Source organism: Prionailurus bengalensis, chromosome B2 (assembly GCF_016509475.1).
Source record: "Prionailurus bengalensis isolate Pbe53 chromosome B2, Fcat_Pben_1.1_paternal_pri, whole genome shotgun sequence".
Lineage (NCBI taxonomy): Eukaryota > Metazoa > Chordata > Mammalia > Carnivora > Felidae > Prionailurus > Prionailurus bengalensis.
The window spans coordinates 79687883-79703567 of NC_057349.1; the positions used below are offsets into that span (position 1 = coordinate 79687883).

The 15685-nt window shown below is 40.1% G+C and overlaps 1 protein-coding gene across 1 annotated transcript; it reads left to right on the top strand.

Moving 5' to 3' along the window:
* The first annotated feature begins 945 nt into the window (after nucleotides 1–945).
* Nucleotides 946–8004, top strand: PNRC1 (proline rich nuclear receptor coactivator 1). The gene is made up of 2 exons (XM_043591919.1): nucleotides 946–1652; nucleotides 3646–8004. The coding sequence occupies exons 1-2, from the start codon at nucleotides 1113–1115 to the stop codon at nucleotides 4087–4089; spliced, it is 984 nt and encodes a 327-aa protein (XP_043447854.1). The 5' UTR covers nucleotides 946–1112; the 3' UTR covers nucleotides 4090–8004.
* Nucleotides 8005–15685: the final 7681 nt, after the last annotated feature.

The following is a 15685-nucleotide window of genomic DNA, read 5'->3' on the forward strand; positions in this document are numbered from 1 at the left end:
GGTTTAAAATATAGTACCTATTCCTTAGCGTTGTCGTGAGGTTCAAATGACATAATTTATGTAAAGAACAGTTTCTGGCACAAAAGTGCTTGATAAATAGCCACAATTTTTGTGTGTGAGCTCTGTGAGGGGAGATGATGAACGTGAGATTTCCGTAACACACAGCTAGCAAAATACAGTTATGTTGCAGAGCTGTTTCACTTTCTCCCTTGAGACGCAAGCCTCCTTCTTTGCTTCCTCCTCAGTGTCAGGCACCGTTTCGTGATCCCAAACCTTCAGGTATAAAGACAGTAATATTTCCAATGCTCAATTACGTATTCATGGGGGAATTCTTTATATACGAAGGGGCCAATTTCAATCAGTAAGTCACTCCCTTAATTCTTACTCTGGTTACCTTGGCTAATGAACAGCATTGGTAGCCTGAGTAATGAAAAAAACGTAAGGCACACTTCGCCAAATATAAATTAAATGTGGACCGATTGCCAAGTACAAAATACCTATAACGTTCTTTGAAATCTTAAAAAAAAAATGTAATAATGTTGGGATTGAAATAAAAAATACTTCCCAAGGTCAGTGGCTGAGGAGGCATTAGTGGCCTTGATGTTTCTCGACTCTTCTCCCGCCCCCATCCCCATTTCCCAATTCAGCCTAGACCTAGCAGTCCGACCACTGCCTTCGGGGCAAGGTGCGGGGGCTAGAAAGAAGGGTGGGGGAGGTGGGGCTGAAACGGAACTTCATTGTTCGCGGGACCGACTCTTCCCGAAAGAGCCCGTTGGCAGCGCCTGCGCAATGTGCGCTCTTTGTGCGGGGCTGCAGCAAGCTGGTTGTTTGTGTGTGTCTGTTGGAGGCGGTGGAGGGAGAGTCGGAGGGGCGTGGTCTCTTCCGTCGCATTCTGATTGGGCTCTCGCAGGAAGGTGGGCGGGCACAGGGCGGAGCTTCTGATAACAACACTCGGCACTGAGGCTGAGGCTATTTGTTGCTGCGCCGCCACCGCCCGAACCATGGTCCGCGCTCCGCTCGGGCTCTCTTAGCAGCAGCCGCCGCCGCCGCCCTGTGATCGCTGGCTTCACTTCCTCCTTCTCTTCTTGCTGAACCACTTTCCTCCTAGAGCTATGACCGTCGTCTCCGTCCCACAGCGGGAGCCACTTGTCCTGGGTGGCCGTCTTGCGCCCCTGGGCTTTTCCGCCCGCGGTTACTTCGGGGCCCTGCCGATGGTGACCACGGCCCCGCCGCCTTTACCCCGGATCCCGGACCCCCGGGCACTTCCTCCCACCCTTTTCCTCCCTCACTTCTTAGGGGGAGACGGTCCCTGTCTGACCCCGCAGCCTCGCGCCCCAGCACCTCTGTCCAACTGTAGTCTAGCTACGGCGGGAGGCACCCCTCGGGCAGCACCAAAGAAGCGGCGAAAGAAGAGGGTGCGGGCCAGCCCGGCGGGACAGCTGCCCAGCCGCTTCCATCAGTACCAGCAGCACCGGCCGAGTCTCGAGGGCGGTCGGAGCCCCGCGACGGGCCCGAGCGGAGCGCAGGAAGTCCCGGACCAGGCCGCCAATTTGGCCCCGGGTCCTGCGGCCGCAACCCAAACTGAGGAAGCGAGCCTTTTCCCTGGCCCGGTGCCGCCCGCGGTGCCCGGCCAACCCTCATTCAGAAGAGAGGTAAGGGCCGCGAGAGGGACTTGGGGACTGTTGGGGAGTTCCGGCCTTTCGATGGGTCCGGCCGAGCTCTGGAATCTGGGGCCCTGCACCGAGGGGTCGGGAAGAGGGGGGGCCGGGGTGAGGGGCGGCTGTTTACTCGGGAGGGAAGTTTCCGTGACGCCCGCTCTGTTCTAGCCCGGGGAAGAAGGGGGAGGGGGAGGCATGCGCTGGCGCTGCTGATTGGCTCCCGGAAACCAGCCAATGAGAGGAGCGGCTGCGCCCCAGCAACAGCCCCGATTTAGAAGGCTGGCTGCGTTCCAGGGGGTTTCGGTATTCGGGCGCGCGGTGGGGTGGGGGAGGGAAGGGGCCCGCGGGAGGCTGACGTCAGCGCGCGCTACGTGCGCAGCGCTCCGGCGCTCATGAAGGAAGCGAGGCCGGCTGGCAGTGGTAGGGGAAAGGGAGGGCGACCGCTTTCGGCTCCCAGGCCGTCGGTAGTTCCAAGACTAGTTGGCGGTGCGCGTGCACTGTTTCACCGACCGGTTGTGGGACTTGGTGGGCCACAAGCGGCTCCATTCTGTTTGGCTTGCTTTTTTGCGATGAGAGGTGCCCCGTGTGCGGCGCCGGCCCAACTGGGGCTGTGTCCCTCGCCGGCAGACCTGCTTAGCTATAGTTTTATCTTTAAAAGTTGGCAGGAGCGGTGGCAGTTCTTGCCTCTTTGAAACGATAACATTTGCTTGCTAGTCTATTAGATGAGTGGAATTGTTTACATATACTTTATACTGTACTGGGCTTTATTAATGGAAGGTAATTTTATTACTTGTGTCCAGAATGATGAAATTTTAGAAGTTATAAGATGAATTGGCGTTATGCCACCCAATTTCCGTAGTGTTGGGTTAGGATCAAAAGTTAGAGCCATTTCTTGTTAGAAGAATACTGGAGAGATTTGTAGTTTCTCTCGCTGTACCCTTGGAAAAAAAGTCAAATTTGACCGCCGTGATTACTTAATTATCTTAGATCCCGGTTTTAAAATTCCGTGGCTCTGAAATAGGTGTAATAATGTAAAAGTGAGCTTTTGTACGTCTTGTTTCCTGGTTACCAGTAATATTCTTTTGTAGAACTGTTAAAACCAGGGAACGCTGTTGGCAGTTACTGACATGGAATGTTACCTGGTGCCCCAGCTTTCTATTTTTGTGTCCCGCTACCCTACCATATTCCAAGTGTTGGAAGGGCAGTGATCCTGATGAATTACCGTATACTTTTCCATTGGGTCGTGGCTCTCTGTGAGGATCACTTGAGTTACGAAAGTGATTAGACCTGGTGTCGCAAATTTCTTGAAGCAGTTAAACCAGGAAGTGGAGGCAGGCGGAAGCAATTTTCTTATTATGTATTTGCTATAAGTATGTATACTTGGAAAAGGTAGTGATTAGTATTTAAATTTTTATATTTAAATATTTGAAATTTTGTTTTCAGAAGTTGGGAGGTAATTTTTCTGTTAGCCATTATCAAAACAATCACTTAAAATACAGTTCTTACTAATCAAATTATTCTGCAATAATTTTAAAAGGATTTGTCTAAAAGGTAAATAGTAATCTATAAACATAGTTTTTATTTTTAACCAGATTCAGCCAACCAAAATGAAAGCATGTGAAAATTTCTCTTGGCATTATCGTATTGTAAAACCTCTGACTTTGGTCAAAGAAAGGAGGTTGCATATGTTTGGAAGGGACCTCATTACTCTTACAGTTACAGAAAGATGAACTTGGGGTTACTGTTTTTTTTTTCCCTTTGACATTTTAGAACTGATTCCCTACATTCCATATTGGTGGCAGTGGTGATTATATTTTTAGTAGTAAACTTAGATGTGTGCTTATTTTTAAGTGCAGGGAGCACAAACATTTAGCCAGGTCAGGAAACTAAAGTCCAGGAGAAGAAAATATACTAGATACATGCTGTGAGGTTCGTGACTAATTTTTATCATGAACTGTATTCACTTTTATGTTCCTTGTCTTTGTAGGTTTTAAAATCAAAGATGGGAAAATCGGAGAAAATTGCCATTCCCCACGGCCAGCTTGTTCATGGTATACACTTGTGTGAACAACCAAAGATAAACAGACAGAAAAGCAAATATAACTTACCACTAACCAAGATCACCTCTGCAAAAAGAAATGAAAATAACTTTTGGCAGGATTCTGTTTCATCTGATATAATTCAGAAGCAGGAAAAAAAGCCTTTTAAAAATACTGAGAACATTAAAAATATGCATTTGAAGAAATCCGCATTTCTAACTGAAGTGAACCAAAAGGAAAATTATGCTGGGGCAAAGTTTAGTGATCCACCTTCTCCTAGTGTTCTTCCAAAGCCTCCTAGTCACTGGATGGGAAGCACTATTGAAAGTTCCAACCAAAATAGGGAGTTGATGGCAGTACACTTAAAAACTCTCCTAAAAGTTCATACTTAGATCTCAGATTGCAGTATGTCTGTAAAACTTTTTTTCCAAAATCCCTGGACTCTTGAAAAGAAAATTGGTACAGAAATGGAAATTTGCCTTGTAACATACAAGTGCAAAGGAGTTTCAAAAATTACAAACAACTTGTATTATATTTTATATTTTGTAAATACTGTATACCATGTATTATGTGTATATTGTTCATACTTGAGAGGTACATTATAGTTTTGTTATGAAAGTATGTATTTTGCCCTACCAAATGGTAGGTGTTTTGTATATATACAGTGGAGAAATTTTAAGTGTGCTAAGGCACATGGAAGACCGATTTATTTGCACAAGGTACTGAGATTTTTTTTTAAAGAAACAGCTGTCTAATCTCAAGGTGAAGATCTAAATGTGAACAGTTTACTAATGCACTACTGAAGTTTAAATCTGTGGCACAATCATTGTAAACATGGGGTTTGTTTGTTTCTCTAAATTGATTTTTGCCTTCTAATCTGTAATTACTGGAAAACTCCTATTCCCATTTTTACCAAACTTAATTTCTGGGTTTTGGTTTATCCATTCAAATTTAAAATACCTCTAATTTTAATGCCAACAAAATTGGTTGTAATCAAATTTTTAAATAATAATATAATTTGGCCCCCCCTTTTATACTAGTCTTGATTCTTTGTGTGTGACTTTCATGTTTGAATGTGTGACTAGGAGATGGATTTTTAACTTTCCATTTTACTGGCTAAATGTCTTAGTATTATTACTAATTGTCCTTCCTCCTTCTGATATTTAGAGGGTCCAATAATTTCACCTTACTACCTCTAAGGGGAGGAATTCCCCATTTTGCAATGGAAACTTGTCGAAAGTAAAGCTGGTTAGTTTATAACTTAGAATATATTTTTATATATGAACTGTTTCATAAAGTACCATTTGACTTACCATATAATTTCAATGAAAGAAGATGACACTTGGTTTGGTTTATGATATTGAATGGTGGTACTTAAACCAAAGGAAGTGTAATTGATGTTAAAGTAGGTGGAGATTTGGATTCTAGAGTTTGCTGAAAGAAATATAGTAGCTTATGTAGTTTTACTTTAAAATTCAAACTTTGTTTTCTAAGGTTCTAAAGGACGAATTTTCCCTGTGTGGTTTTTAGTTCTACAGAGCTAAAATTTATCTTGAATAACAAAAAAGGTTGTGGGGTTTTTGGTTGGTTTTTTTTGTTTTTTTTTTTTTGAGTTTTAGGCAATACTTAGATGGGAAAAGAGTGTTAAGAGGGTATATATGGTGGAATAGATAAGGTGCTACTATCTTTTCAAGAAAAGTCTAAGGTCTTGCACATTTGGTTCATGCAGGAGGGGAGACTTTCTGGCTATACAAAAGTGGGTGGTGTGGACACAACCTGAGAATCACTGTTACTGATGAGCTGTGCCAGGAGGGTATGGTAACTTGTTACATAGCCACCACAACCTGAGAACTGGTTAACAGAAGTGCCTGCAGTCTTGTTTACACAGTTCGTACATAATCCAGCCAACCATTCTTTGGCCCTGGCTATAAAATGCTTCATTCTTGCATGTATGTAGAGAAAGCTATACTTTATTATATATGTTATACATAGCTAGCATTAAATGCATTAGAAAAACTAACAACAGTAAGATTTCAATCTTGTAAAAGTTTTTTTAAGATTTTTTCAAGAAGTGTTAACACTGGTAAAAGAAATAGTAATTATAAAGTAATGGGTTTTGTAATTTGAAGAGTGAATAAAGTTGGCTGAATTACACTACAGCTGACCTTGTGAAAAAGTATTAGCAAACTTAAAAAGTTAATTTTGACGTTATAGTAAAATGGTATTCCGCAGCCTTAGTCTCTTCGGACTGCTGTGACAGTAGAAGGTGTGGGTAGCTTATATAAAGTTATTTCTCAATCCAGTTAGCCGGAAAGTCTGAGATTAAGGCACCAGCAGATAACGTCTAAGAGCCCACGTCATGGCCCATAGATGGGAGTCTAGGGGCTTGGGTGCTTTCTTGGGCTCCTTTTGTAGAGCTATTAAGCCCATTCATGAGGGTTCTCATTTCCTCCAATGTTACTGTCACTGTTTGGTTTTGTGGGTATATAAAGCAAACACTTCAGAGTCACCAGCTTCGGGCCTAAGTTTTTACCTAGTAGCCTGGTAAAGGGGCTCATCATTGTAAAGGGCTGAAAGGTTTATATGTGAGTGGAAATTGTTCTATGCAGTGGCACTTCACTATAGAACATACCTGGATGTGAGGTATTATGCTGAAGTTGCTTTTAGATAAGAATACAATTTGATACTACTCAACTCCTACTACTGATAAAGTGGCACATACTGCTGATACAGTAACACCATAGGACTTTTATTTGCATTAATCTTGGTGCTAAGTATTTTAGTGTCCTTGTAGGCAGATAAAGGAAAAAGAAGGTAAAAGACCAAATCGCACTATTAGAAGGTTGACAGGAATCATTGTTTTCAAACTTAAAGGTGGTTTGTAAGTTAAAATACAGATTTTAAGGTGGTTTATGTGGTTTGTGAGTTAAAAGACTAGAATGTATCAGGCAAATAATGGACATTTTATTAGGACCAGAATTCAGGTTTTTAGGCATCCAGTTGACCTTTGAATAACATGGGTTTAAACTGTGCTAGTCTACTTACCCATGAGTTTTTATGAATACATATGTAAATATAGTACTGTACATGTTTTTTTGTTTTTGTTTTTTTCCTGGAGCTCACTTTATTGTAAGAATACAGTATGTAATACATAGAAAATATGTGTTAACTGACTCTTACCAAGCTTCTGGTCAGTAGGCTATTAATAGTTAAGTCTTAGGGGAGCCAAGTTAGGTGCATTTTTGACTGCATGGGAGTTGGCACCCCTAGCCCCCATGTTGTTCAGGGATCAACTGTACTATGTAATCACCCCTTTCCTTCGCATTATTTTAGTATAAAGCTTGTGTGTCATACAAATGTGGAAGTGAAATGGGGTCAGGTCATACCACACTTGGGGAAAACCACTTGTATTTCTTTTCCCTGGAACATGATCAGGCTAGCTAAAACCCACATTACGTGCATTTGTCTTTACTTGCCCTCTTTTCAAAGCCTTAACTCAACTTTTGGTGATGAGAAGGAACAAAATCTAGGCCCTATCCCTGTGCCGTGCCCCTCAGCATCAGGCTCCAGAACGGATCTGGGAGAGAGCAACTGGCAGCCCACCCAAGTCAGGGTGAAATTGTGAGGAGCTGTTGCTGCGGTAGATAGGCTAGACTCTTGGATGCCTTGTCCCTCAACCCCCACCATCTTCTCAAAAGCAAAGCATTTAGATGTCTGAAGGAGGGTTTGGGTTGTCCTGAGTCAAAGCCATCCACCTCTGCCCTATTCCTGGTTCCTCCAGAGGCATAGTTGGAGAAAGAACCATATTAAATGGTTTAAGAATCCAAAAAAGGGCTGCTTTTGAGATTAAGGAGGCCTTTAAGTGGTAGCATAAAGGCAGGCAAATTGTGAATGGGGACACCAAGCAATCCCTTCTAGAAAGGAAGGGAAAGAAGGGTTTAAAGATGCAAAGGAACTTCTATTTGACATTCACATTTTGTGTGAATCTCCATTCCTGCCATTCCTGCTCAAATAGATGCAAATACCTTCACAAATAGTTGGAAAATCAATTTTAGAAATTCTGACCATAGTTTGAAAATTTCCTCAATATTTAGTCACTAGTTTTTAGGGTTTTTTTTTCTAGCAATGTGTTACAAATATTGAAACCAATGAGTTGGCTTAGATCTGACATCTCTCCCAGTCTGATTCCAGAAAATGGTTCATTCCTGCAGTTTTGATAACACATTTCTCTGTAAGATTATAAAAATTCTAACAATGAAACTAATACAGAGTCCCTGTCTTTTGGAAAATAAAACTGTCTCAAAACACCCCTTCCCCCCTTGTTTGACATTTCTCAGTTCCTTTGTGACATTTCTGAGCAGCATGTCTACAGTTTAATGTGCGGGGGCTTACGTGTGAAGTATGTTCAGGAAATACAAGGATAAATGGCAGAACAGAAAGCTAACTACAGGTGGCTGGGGAAGAAATGACAAATGTAACTAAAATACAAGTTGCATTCCCCTTCCCTACAACAACAAATGCCTGAGGGGGTGAAAACAAGTCATTATTACCAGAAGGTAGTGACTAATTCTGGTGAGTAGGGATTGTCTACTTCAGAATCTGGTATCTTAAATTTTTTTTTTTCTTCAACGTTTTTTATTTATTTTTGGGACAGAGAGAGACAGAGCATGAACGGGGGAGGGGCAGAGAGAGAGGGAGACACAGAATCGGAAACAGGCTCCAGGCTCCGAGCCATCAGCCCAGAGCCTGATGCGGGGCTCGAACTCACGGACCGCGAGATCGTGACCTGGCTGAAGTCGGAGGCTTAACCGACTGCGCCACCCAGGCGCCCCCAGAATCTGGTATCTTAGAAGCAGCACTGAATTGGGCCTTAAGATATTTGACACAGTATTTGACATGTTAAAAATAATTGTCAGAGTAAAAGTGCATGGACAGTGGTGTAAAAAGATGTGGAAGACTTGCAGAGAAAGGAGATACAATATATTGAAGGGTGTACTGGGGTAATAACCTGAAGGGCCTTGAATGTCATGCCAAAGAGTTGCAACTTTCTTCTGCAGGCATGGCAGAGCCATCAAAGGTAAATAAGGGAAAGAGATTCCTGCTTTAAAAAGAAAACGGGTGAAAATATGGAGAACAGCTTGGAAAGGAAAAGCTTGAGGAAAAAGTGTATGTCAGTAGTTTAAAATAAAAGAAATGGGCTTAAGGACATTATCAGAGGGAATACCCAGGCATGGACTTATACTTGGGAGATGTTTTGAAATTAGAATTAAGACTTAACCAACTGCATGGAGGGTAAGAAAAGAGTTTTTATTTATTTCAGGGTTTTGTTTTTTTTTTTTTAACGTTTATTCATTTTTGAGAGAGAGTGAGCAAGAGAGTGGGGGAGGGGCAGAGAGAGAATGAGACAGAATCCGAAGCAGGCTCCAGGGCCCAAACTCACAAACCGCGAGGTCATGACCTGAGCCTAAGTCAGTTGCTTAACCCACTGAGCCACCCAGGTGCCCCAGAAAAGAGTTTTTAAATTGGGCAGTTAGGGAGATTAAAACTAGCAATTAGAGAACTCTAGAGGGGGATCCGAATTATAGAAGGTAATTTTGATTTGCATGTTGAATTCTGAGGGGCGTTTAGGATAGCCACATGGAAATACACAGCAAGTAGAAAATAGCTCAGGCCTAGAAAGTATAGCTTTGGTAAGTGCACAGAAGCACTAATTACAACATGAAAATGGAACTGAAATATGAAATATTTTGTCTTCCTGTAGCCTCTCTTTTTCCCTCACAAGGCTTAACACTTAACAGTACTCTTGACCTCACCCTTTCTGCCTCCCATGGACTCTGAACTTCACCTATGATAGCAAATTGGTTTGTTGGTATTGCCTCTGAATGGTGTTAAATGCTGGTTGGTTCTCTACGTACCTGTAAAAGTCTGTTAGGAAACTGTTTTCCAATTTAAGTTCTGAATTCTGATATTGGGGGCCCACTTGTGCAGGGAGAAAATAATAAAGTTTACTTCTCTTTTGTTAGTCTGAGATTTCAAGCTGGGTAAAACCAACCTTTTATAATTTATTTTATTTTTAAAGATTTATTTTTATTTTGAGAGAGAGCCAAGGGGGGGCGGGGCATGGAGAGGCAGAGAGAGAGGGAGACAGAATCCCAAGGAGGCTCTGCACTGTCAGCACAGAGCCCATGCAGGGCTCAAACACAGAGATCATGACCTGAGCTGAAATCAAGAAGAATCAGATGCTTAACCAACTGAGCCACCCAGGTGCCCCTTATAATTTTATTTTTTTAGTTTACTTACTTTGAGAGAGACAGAGCAAGCAGGGGAAGGGCAGAGAGAGAGGGAGAGAGAGCATCCCAAGCAGGTTCTGTGCTGTCAGCACAGAGCCCAATATGGGGCTCAAACTCACAAACTGCAACATCATGACCTGAGTCGAAACCAAGAGTCTGATGCTTAACCATCTGACCCACCCTCGTGCCCCTCTTATAAATTATTTTAAAAGTAATCTTTAGGCCCAAAGTGGGGCTCAGAACTCATGACCCCAACATCAAGAGTTGCATGCTCTACCTCCTGAGCCAGCCAGGCACTCCTAACATTTTATACTTATATTTCCCTTTTTTGTGCATCTCCCATCTCCGAATGACCCTCCATCATATTGCCGAATACATTGTCCTTTATTTAGAGGGTGGAAGGCTCCCCAGTTTCCATGGCTTCTACACATACTTGGGTATGGAAAGGCTGTTGGTTTCATCATCCTCCCATATATTAAATTTTTGAAAGACATTTGCTGAACTAAATACGTTTTAAAATCACGGGCCTGTCTTGCTGAGCATCCGATTCCTGAGCTAACTCCTCAAAGTTGTTTTTTTGTACTCCTTTTTCTCCTGAATCCATAAATCTTCCAAAAATCACCAAATACAATTTTTTAACAATGATTTTCAAATGGAGAGAGTATGTTTTGAGATGAGATGGCAGAAGTGTGTACGTGCAAATCATGTATAATTCAGGAACTACTTCTTTTTAATCAGAAATTTGAGAGTACATTTTATAGAATGCTGTTTATAAACACAAATTTAATCTTTGAAAGAAACTTTCTTTAAAGTTTTAGATAAGCTTCTTTGTAGGTATGGGGTGGATTTTTAAGAGTTATGGATAATCTATTTTATGCTTCAACTAAATCCCTTTTCTTTAAATTTCTTGGATTAGGTTGTCTTGAATTAATCTCTGACAGTTTTCAGATTGTTACTTTTCATATCCTTTGCAATTATCTTGGAATTCTAAATTAAATACGCTGAAATGTAGAAGTAATGTTCCTAACACCCAGGAACTGTATTTATCAAGTTTAAACTCGTGCTATAATCTCAAATAGAATTACAGTTTAAGATTTATAAAAGGTGTTGGTTGCGTTTACTGAGGGTCCATTGTTGAGATCTTAGAATTCATTTTATCTTTTTTGATTGTTTTGTTTTGAGGGAGAGAGAGAGAAAGAGAGGGAGGATCTTAAGCAGGCTTCATGCCTAATGCGGGCCTCAATCCCATGACCCCAGGATGATGTCCTGAGCCAAAACCAAGAGTTGGACACTTAACCGACTGAGCCACCCAGGCTTCCCTTAGAATTCATTTTCTAAAGCAGAATTTTTAGTAATGTTCCCTTAGTGTAGAATCGGTGACACAAATGTAAAGTTCTTTCCGTTCAAGGAATAATTTATCATGCATTGTGGCATTAATTCCAGTCTCTGAATTAAGTAATGGTAGGAACAGAAAAAATGGGAGGATTGGCAGAAGCAACCTTCATGGAAAATTATATGCACCTTTGTCAAAGGAAGCTATATGGTATATTCAAGCTCCATTTAATTAGATCATGTATCTTGAACATGTAATAACTTAAAAGACATTGATGGTAATAATGAAAATACTTCATTTATTTAGTGATTCACACAATAATAGCCTTTATGGATAAGAAAGGATTCAGGGAAGTAATTTTTCTAGTCTAATACATAAAGTGGCAGAAAATATGTGGTATTTTATATCTGGTTGTAAAGATAAGAGATACTAATGAAACTCCTCCATAGCTACTCCTAAATTATTACAAATAGTTTATTCTAAAATTAGAAATTATATTGATTAGTTGCCAAAACCAAATTACAAATGGGTTCTTAGCAGTCCGGAGTCTTGGAGAGGGTATGGCACGTAGAAAACATTTTGATGACATTTGATTATTTCCAGCATGCAAATGTCTTATTGAAATTGAACTCAGAATTGCCTTCTACAGTAAGATCTTTTTTTTCTTTTAAGGTTTTATTTTTAAGTAGTCTTCATACCCAACATAGGGCTTGAACTCAACCCCAAAACCAAGAGTTGTGTGCTCCGACTGAGCCAGCCAGGTGCCCCAACAGTAAGATCTTTAAACAGGAAGATCTTTATTATATACTGTACTTAGCAATATAGAATCATAGAGAGCTTTGGTTCTTCCTATCAAAACCTTGGAGATCTACAATTACAAGGGATCATCTTGCTATAAAATAAGGGTTATCAATGGTTGAAATTATCCTTACTCTTTTTTTTTTATTTAAATTTTTTTTTCAACGTTTTTATTTTTATTTTTGGGACAGAGAGAGACAGAGCATGAACGGGGGAGGGGCAGAGAGAGAGGGAGACACAGAATCGGAAACAGTCTCCAGGCTCCGAGCCATCAGCCCAGAGCCTGACGCGGGGCTCGAACTCCCCGACCTCGAACTCACGGACCGCGAGATCGTGACCTGGCTGAAGTCGGACGCTTAACCGACTGCGCCACCCAGGCGCCCCAAAATTATCCTTACTCTTTAAGCGATCATTTACTGCTCTCGAATTTTAGAATGAAAGGGTTAATATCAATGATCGGATTGCCCTTTTCCATTAGCTTTCCAAAGGTCCTACTCATTGTGCATTCCTTAATCATCTGTGTCTATTAAGTTCCTGTAATCTGATGCTTGAGACCACAACCTGAATTTCCAAAGAAGGATTAGGTTTATAAAGTTATTCGACTGTTTTCTGATCATTTTTTAGCTAACTGAAATACTCTATGAACACTCGTTTTCAAAATTTTACAGTTAAATTCAACATAATTGGAAAATAGATGGATATACTGTATATATGTAATATATATATCAAGCAAGTACAATCTACTGTTAATTGTAGAATTTAGGTAGTTGGTATACGGGTATTCACTGCAGAATTATTTTTTTACTTGAGTTTTGTAACAAAATGTTAATAGAATTGGGTAACATGAAGGCTGCTTTACTAGTTCATTCCAACATTATATGTTAAGTTGAGTAATATGCCAATAATTTTAAAAGCTTACATGTACCATACAGGACAAATAATCTTTGAGGTTGTAAACTGTACATCTCTGGTTATTTTTTCTTTGCACTTTCAAATAGTCTGGTTAGTTGGTTATAACACTTCTAAAAGAACAACTCTAGTTAATGACAAACACCAAAGCCTTTGTAAATAAGAACTGAAAGATTAGAGAGAGGATAATGTATTTAAGCATTGGCTTATTTGGGAAATCTGACAGTTGACATTAATGTTAATATTGACATAAATGTTAATGCTTGAAGAAAGTTGAATTAAGGGAAGATGAAGAGGTAGATGGAAACTACATAAAGATTATGAAGGGGACTTATAACTGTCCATGGTTTGAGAGCAAAGTTAAAGTATCTACAGTGTAACTTTAAGAAAATATGTACAACTCCCAAAAGAGAAGAAAGGAGATGGCTGAAGGGCTGGTTAGCATTGAAGTGACTTGGGAGTAGGAGGGCAAGGGAGTGTAAAACGCTTAACTCTTGGTTGGTTCCTACTCTTGAAACCTTTAATGCTGAATTAATACCAGCGGTGCCAATGGAAAGCTAAAAGTATTTAAAATTATTCCTTAAGAGATATAATTCCACTTTCAATGACAGACATGTTTCAGACAAAAACTGCCACCTTTTCAGTCAAACAAAACCTCTTAAAGAGCATCAGTTATATTTGACTACTAACAGGCAGCTTAAAGCTCTGTATAAAGTACTTTTCATGAGATATTTTAGAATAAAAAATTTTCATCATGTTTTTAAGTGGTATTTTTAAAAAACCTCATTTAGTAGATTATATGTTAAGAGAGAATTACAAAGTATAAAACAATGCCAAAAATGGTTCGACTTTATATACCCATTAAAAATTGTACAGAATACCCTAACAAAACCAGAACATTAGTATTCTTAATTTAGCTACATTTAATATTTTAAGGCCAAAATTTGAAGGTTTAGTGACAATGAGGAGTATCAATGCTTTTCTGCAAGGTTCTTTTGAAATTATATAAATATTTCACAGTGTGTTAAAGTAATCTTAAATAACAATCCTTCTCATTTTAAAAATAATAAGATTGCCTATAGGGCGCCTGGATGGCTCAATTAAGCATCCAACTCTTGATTTCGACTCAGGTCTTGATCTCACAGTTCATGCGATCAAGCCCCATGTGGGGCTCTGTGCTGACAGCGAGGAGCCTGCTTGGGATTTTCTCTCTTCTCTCTCACTCTCTGCCCCTCCCCTGATTGCATGCACTCTGTAAGTAAGTAAATATTTTAAAAATATATAATACTGCCCAGAAGAGTCTGACCAGTTGTATAGCTTATGTCAATTTTGAAAAGGTCTTCAACAGACTACTGTTCTCAACTTGTAAAGTATTATTTTCACAAAGTAGATACTGCCTCACCAATGTAATAGAAATGATTCTTAATCCCTTCCCCTCAAAAAAGCCATTAAAATTTATTTACTTAATATTAACTTACTATTAAAAGAAGTTGGCTATCACTTGGGGCTTGGAAGACTATTTTATACTGAGATTTTTCTTGAAATTAAAGTCAACAGCATTTTTAGTCTATAGTATTAGGATAAGCTAAGAAAACTAGAATGTAGTTATTTCTTTAGGAAACAAGTGATCATCATAGCAAAGAATTCTGGTTTTCCTCAATCTAACTCTACTATGCCCTTTCTAAAAAGTGCATAGGATTTAGGCATTTAGTTCATAGAAGTACACTCATAAACTAGAGTAGTAATTTTGCTTTGTGTTCCAATTACACTTAAAAAAAAAATTTTTTTTTTAACGTTTATCTTTGACAGAGTGAGCATGAGAGTGGGGAGGGGCAGAGATAGAGGGAGACACAGAATCCGAAGCACGCCCCAGGCTCCAAGCTGTCAACACAGAGCCCGACGCGGGGCTCGAACTCACGAACCGTGAGATCATGACCTGAGCCAAAGTTGGGCACTTAACAAACTGAGCCACCCAGGTGCCCGCCAATTACACTTTCTTAAATATTTTCTTTTTTGAGAGAGAAAATCTTAAGGCTCCACACTCAGGAAAGAGCCCAATGCAGGGCTTGATCCCACGACCCTGGGATCATGACCTGAGCCGAAATCAAGATTGGATGTTCAACCAACCGAGCCACCCAGGTACCCCAAGATATCCTCGATTTTAACTTGTAATCTATTTACTATAAACATGTAGGTTGGATACGGTGTTTTAAATTAAATGAACCATATACTTAAAATCACCTACTTTTATAAAACAGTAACCATCTATCTACTCACAAGTTGGTACTATTTCTTTCTTAAGTTCACAGTTGCAGTATATTCCTAGAATGTAAGACTCATATATCCCTTTACTCTAAACAGAATAAAAACATAATTTTGGAGGGAAAATACTACTGATGCGGTATAATAGTCTGTTTCCTATTTCAACCTTTTTCCCACGGGATTCCTTTAAGTAAAAAAAAAAAAAAAATGGTACATCATTATTGTATTAACTTGAGATAAGTTGAATCAACCTGGAATATCTAACACTTCTGTCAGAGAATACATTTCTAAAAAGGCTTATTGATTCAATTATCTTTATATTCAATTTGCTTAACTTTATAGGTATACAAGACATACATTTTCCAGAGGGCCTAAACTGACCTCATAAACCAATGC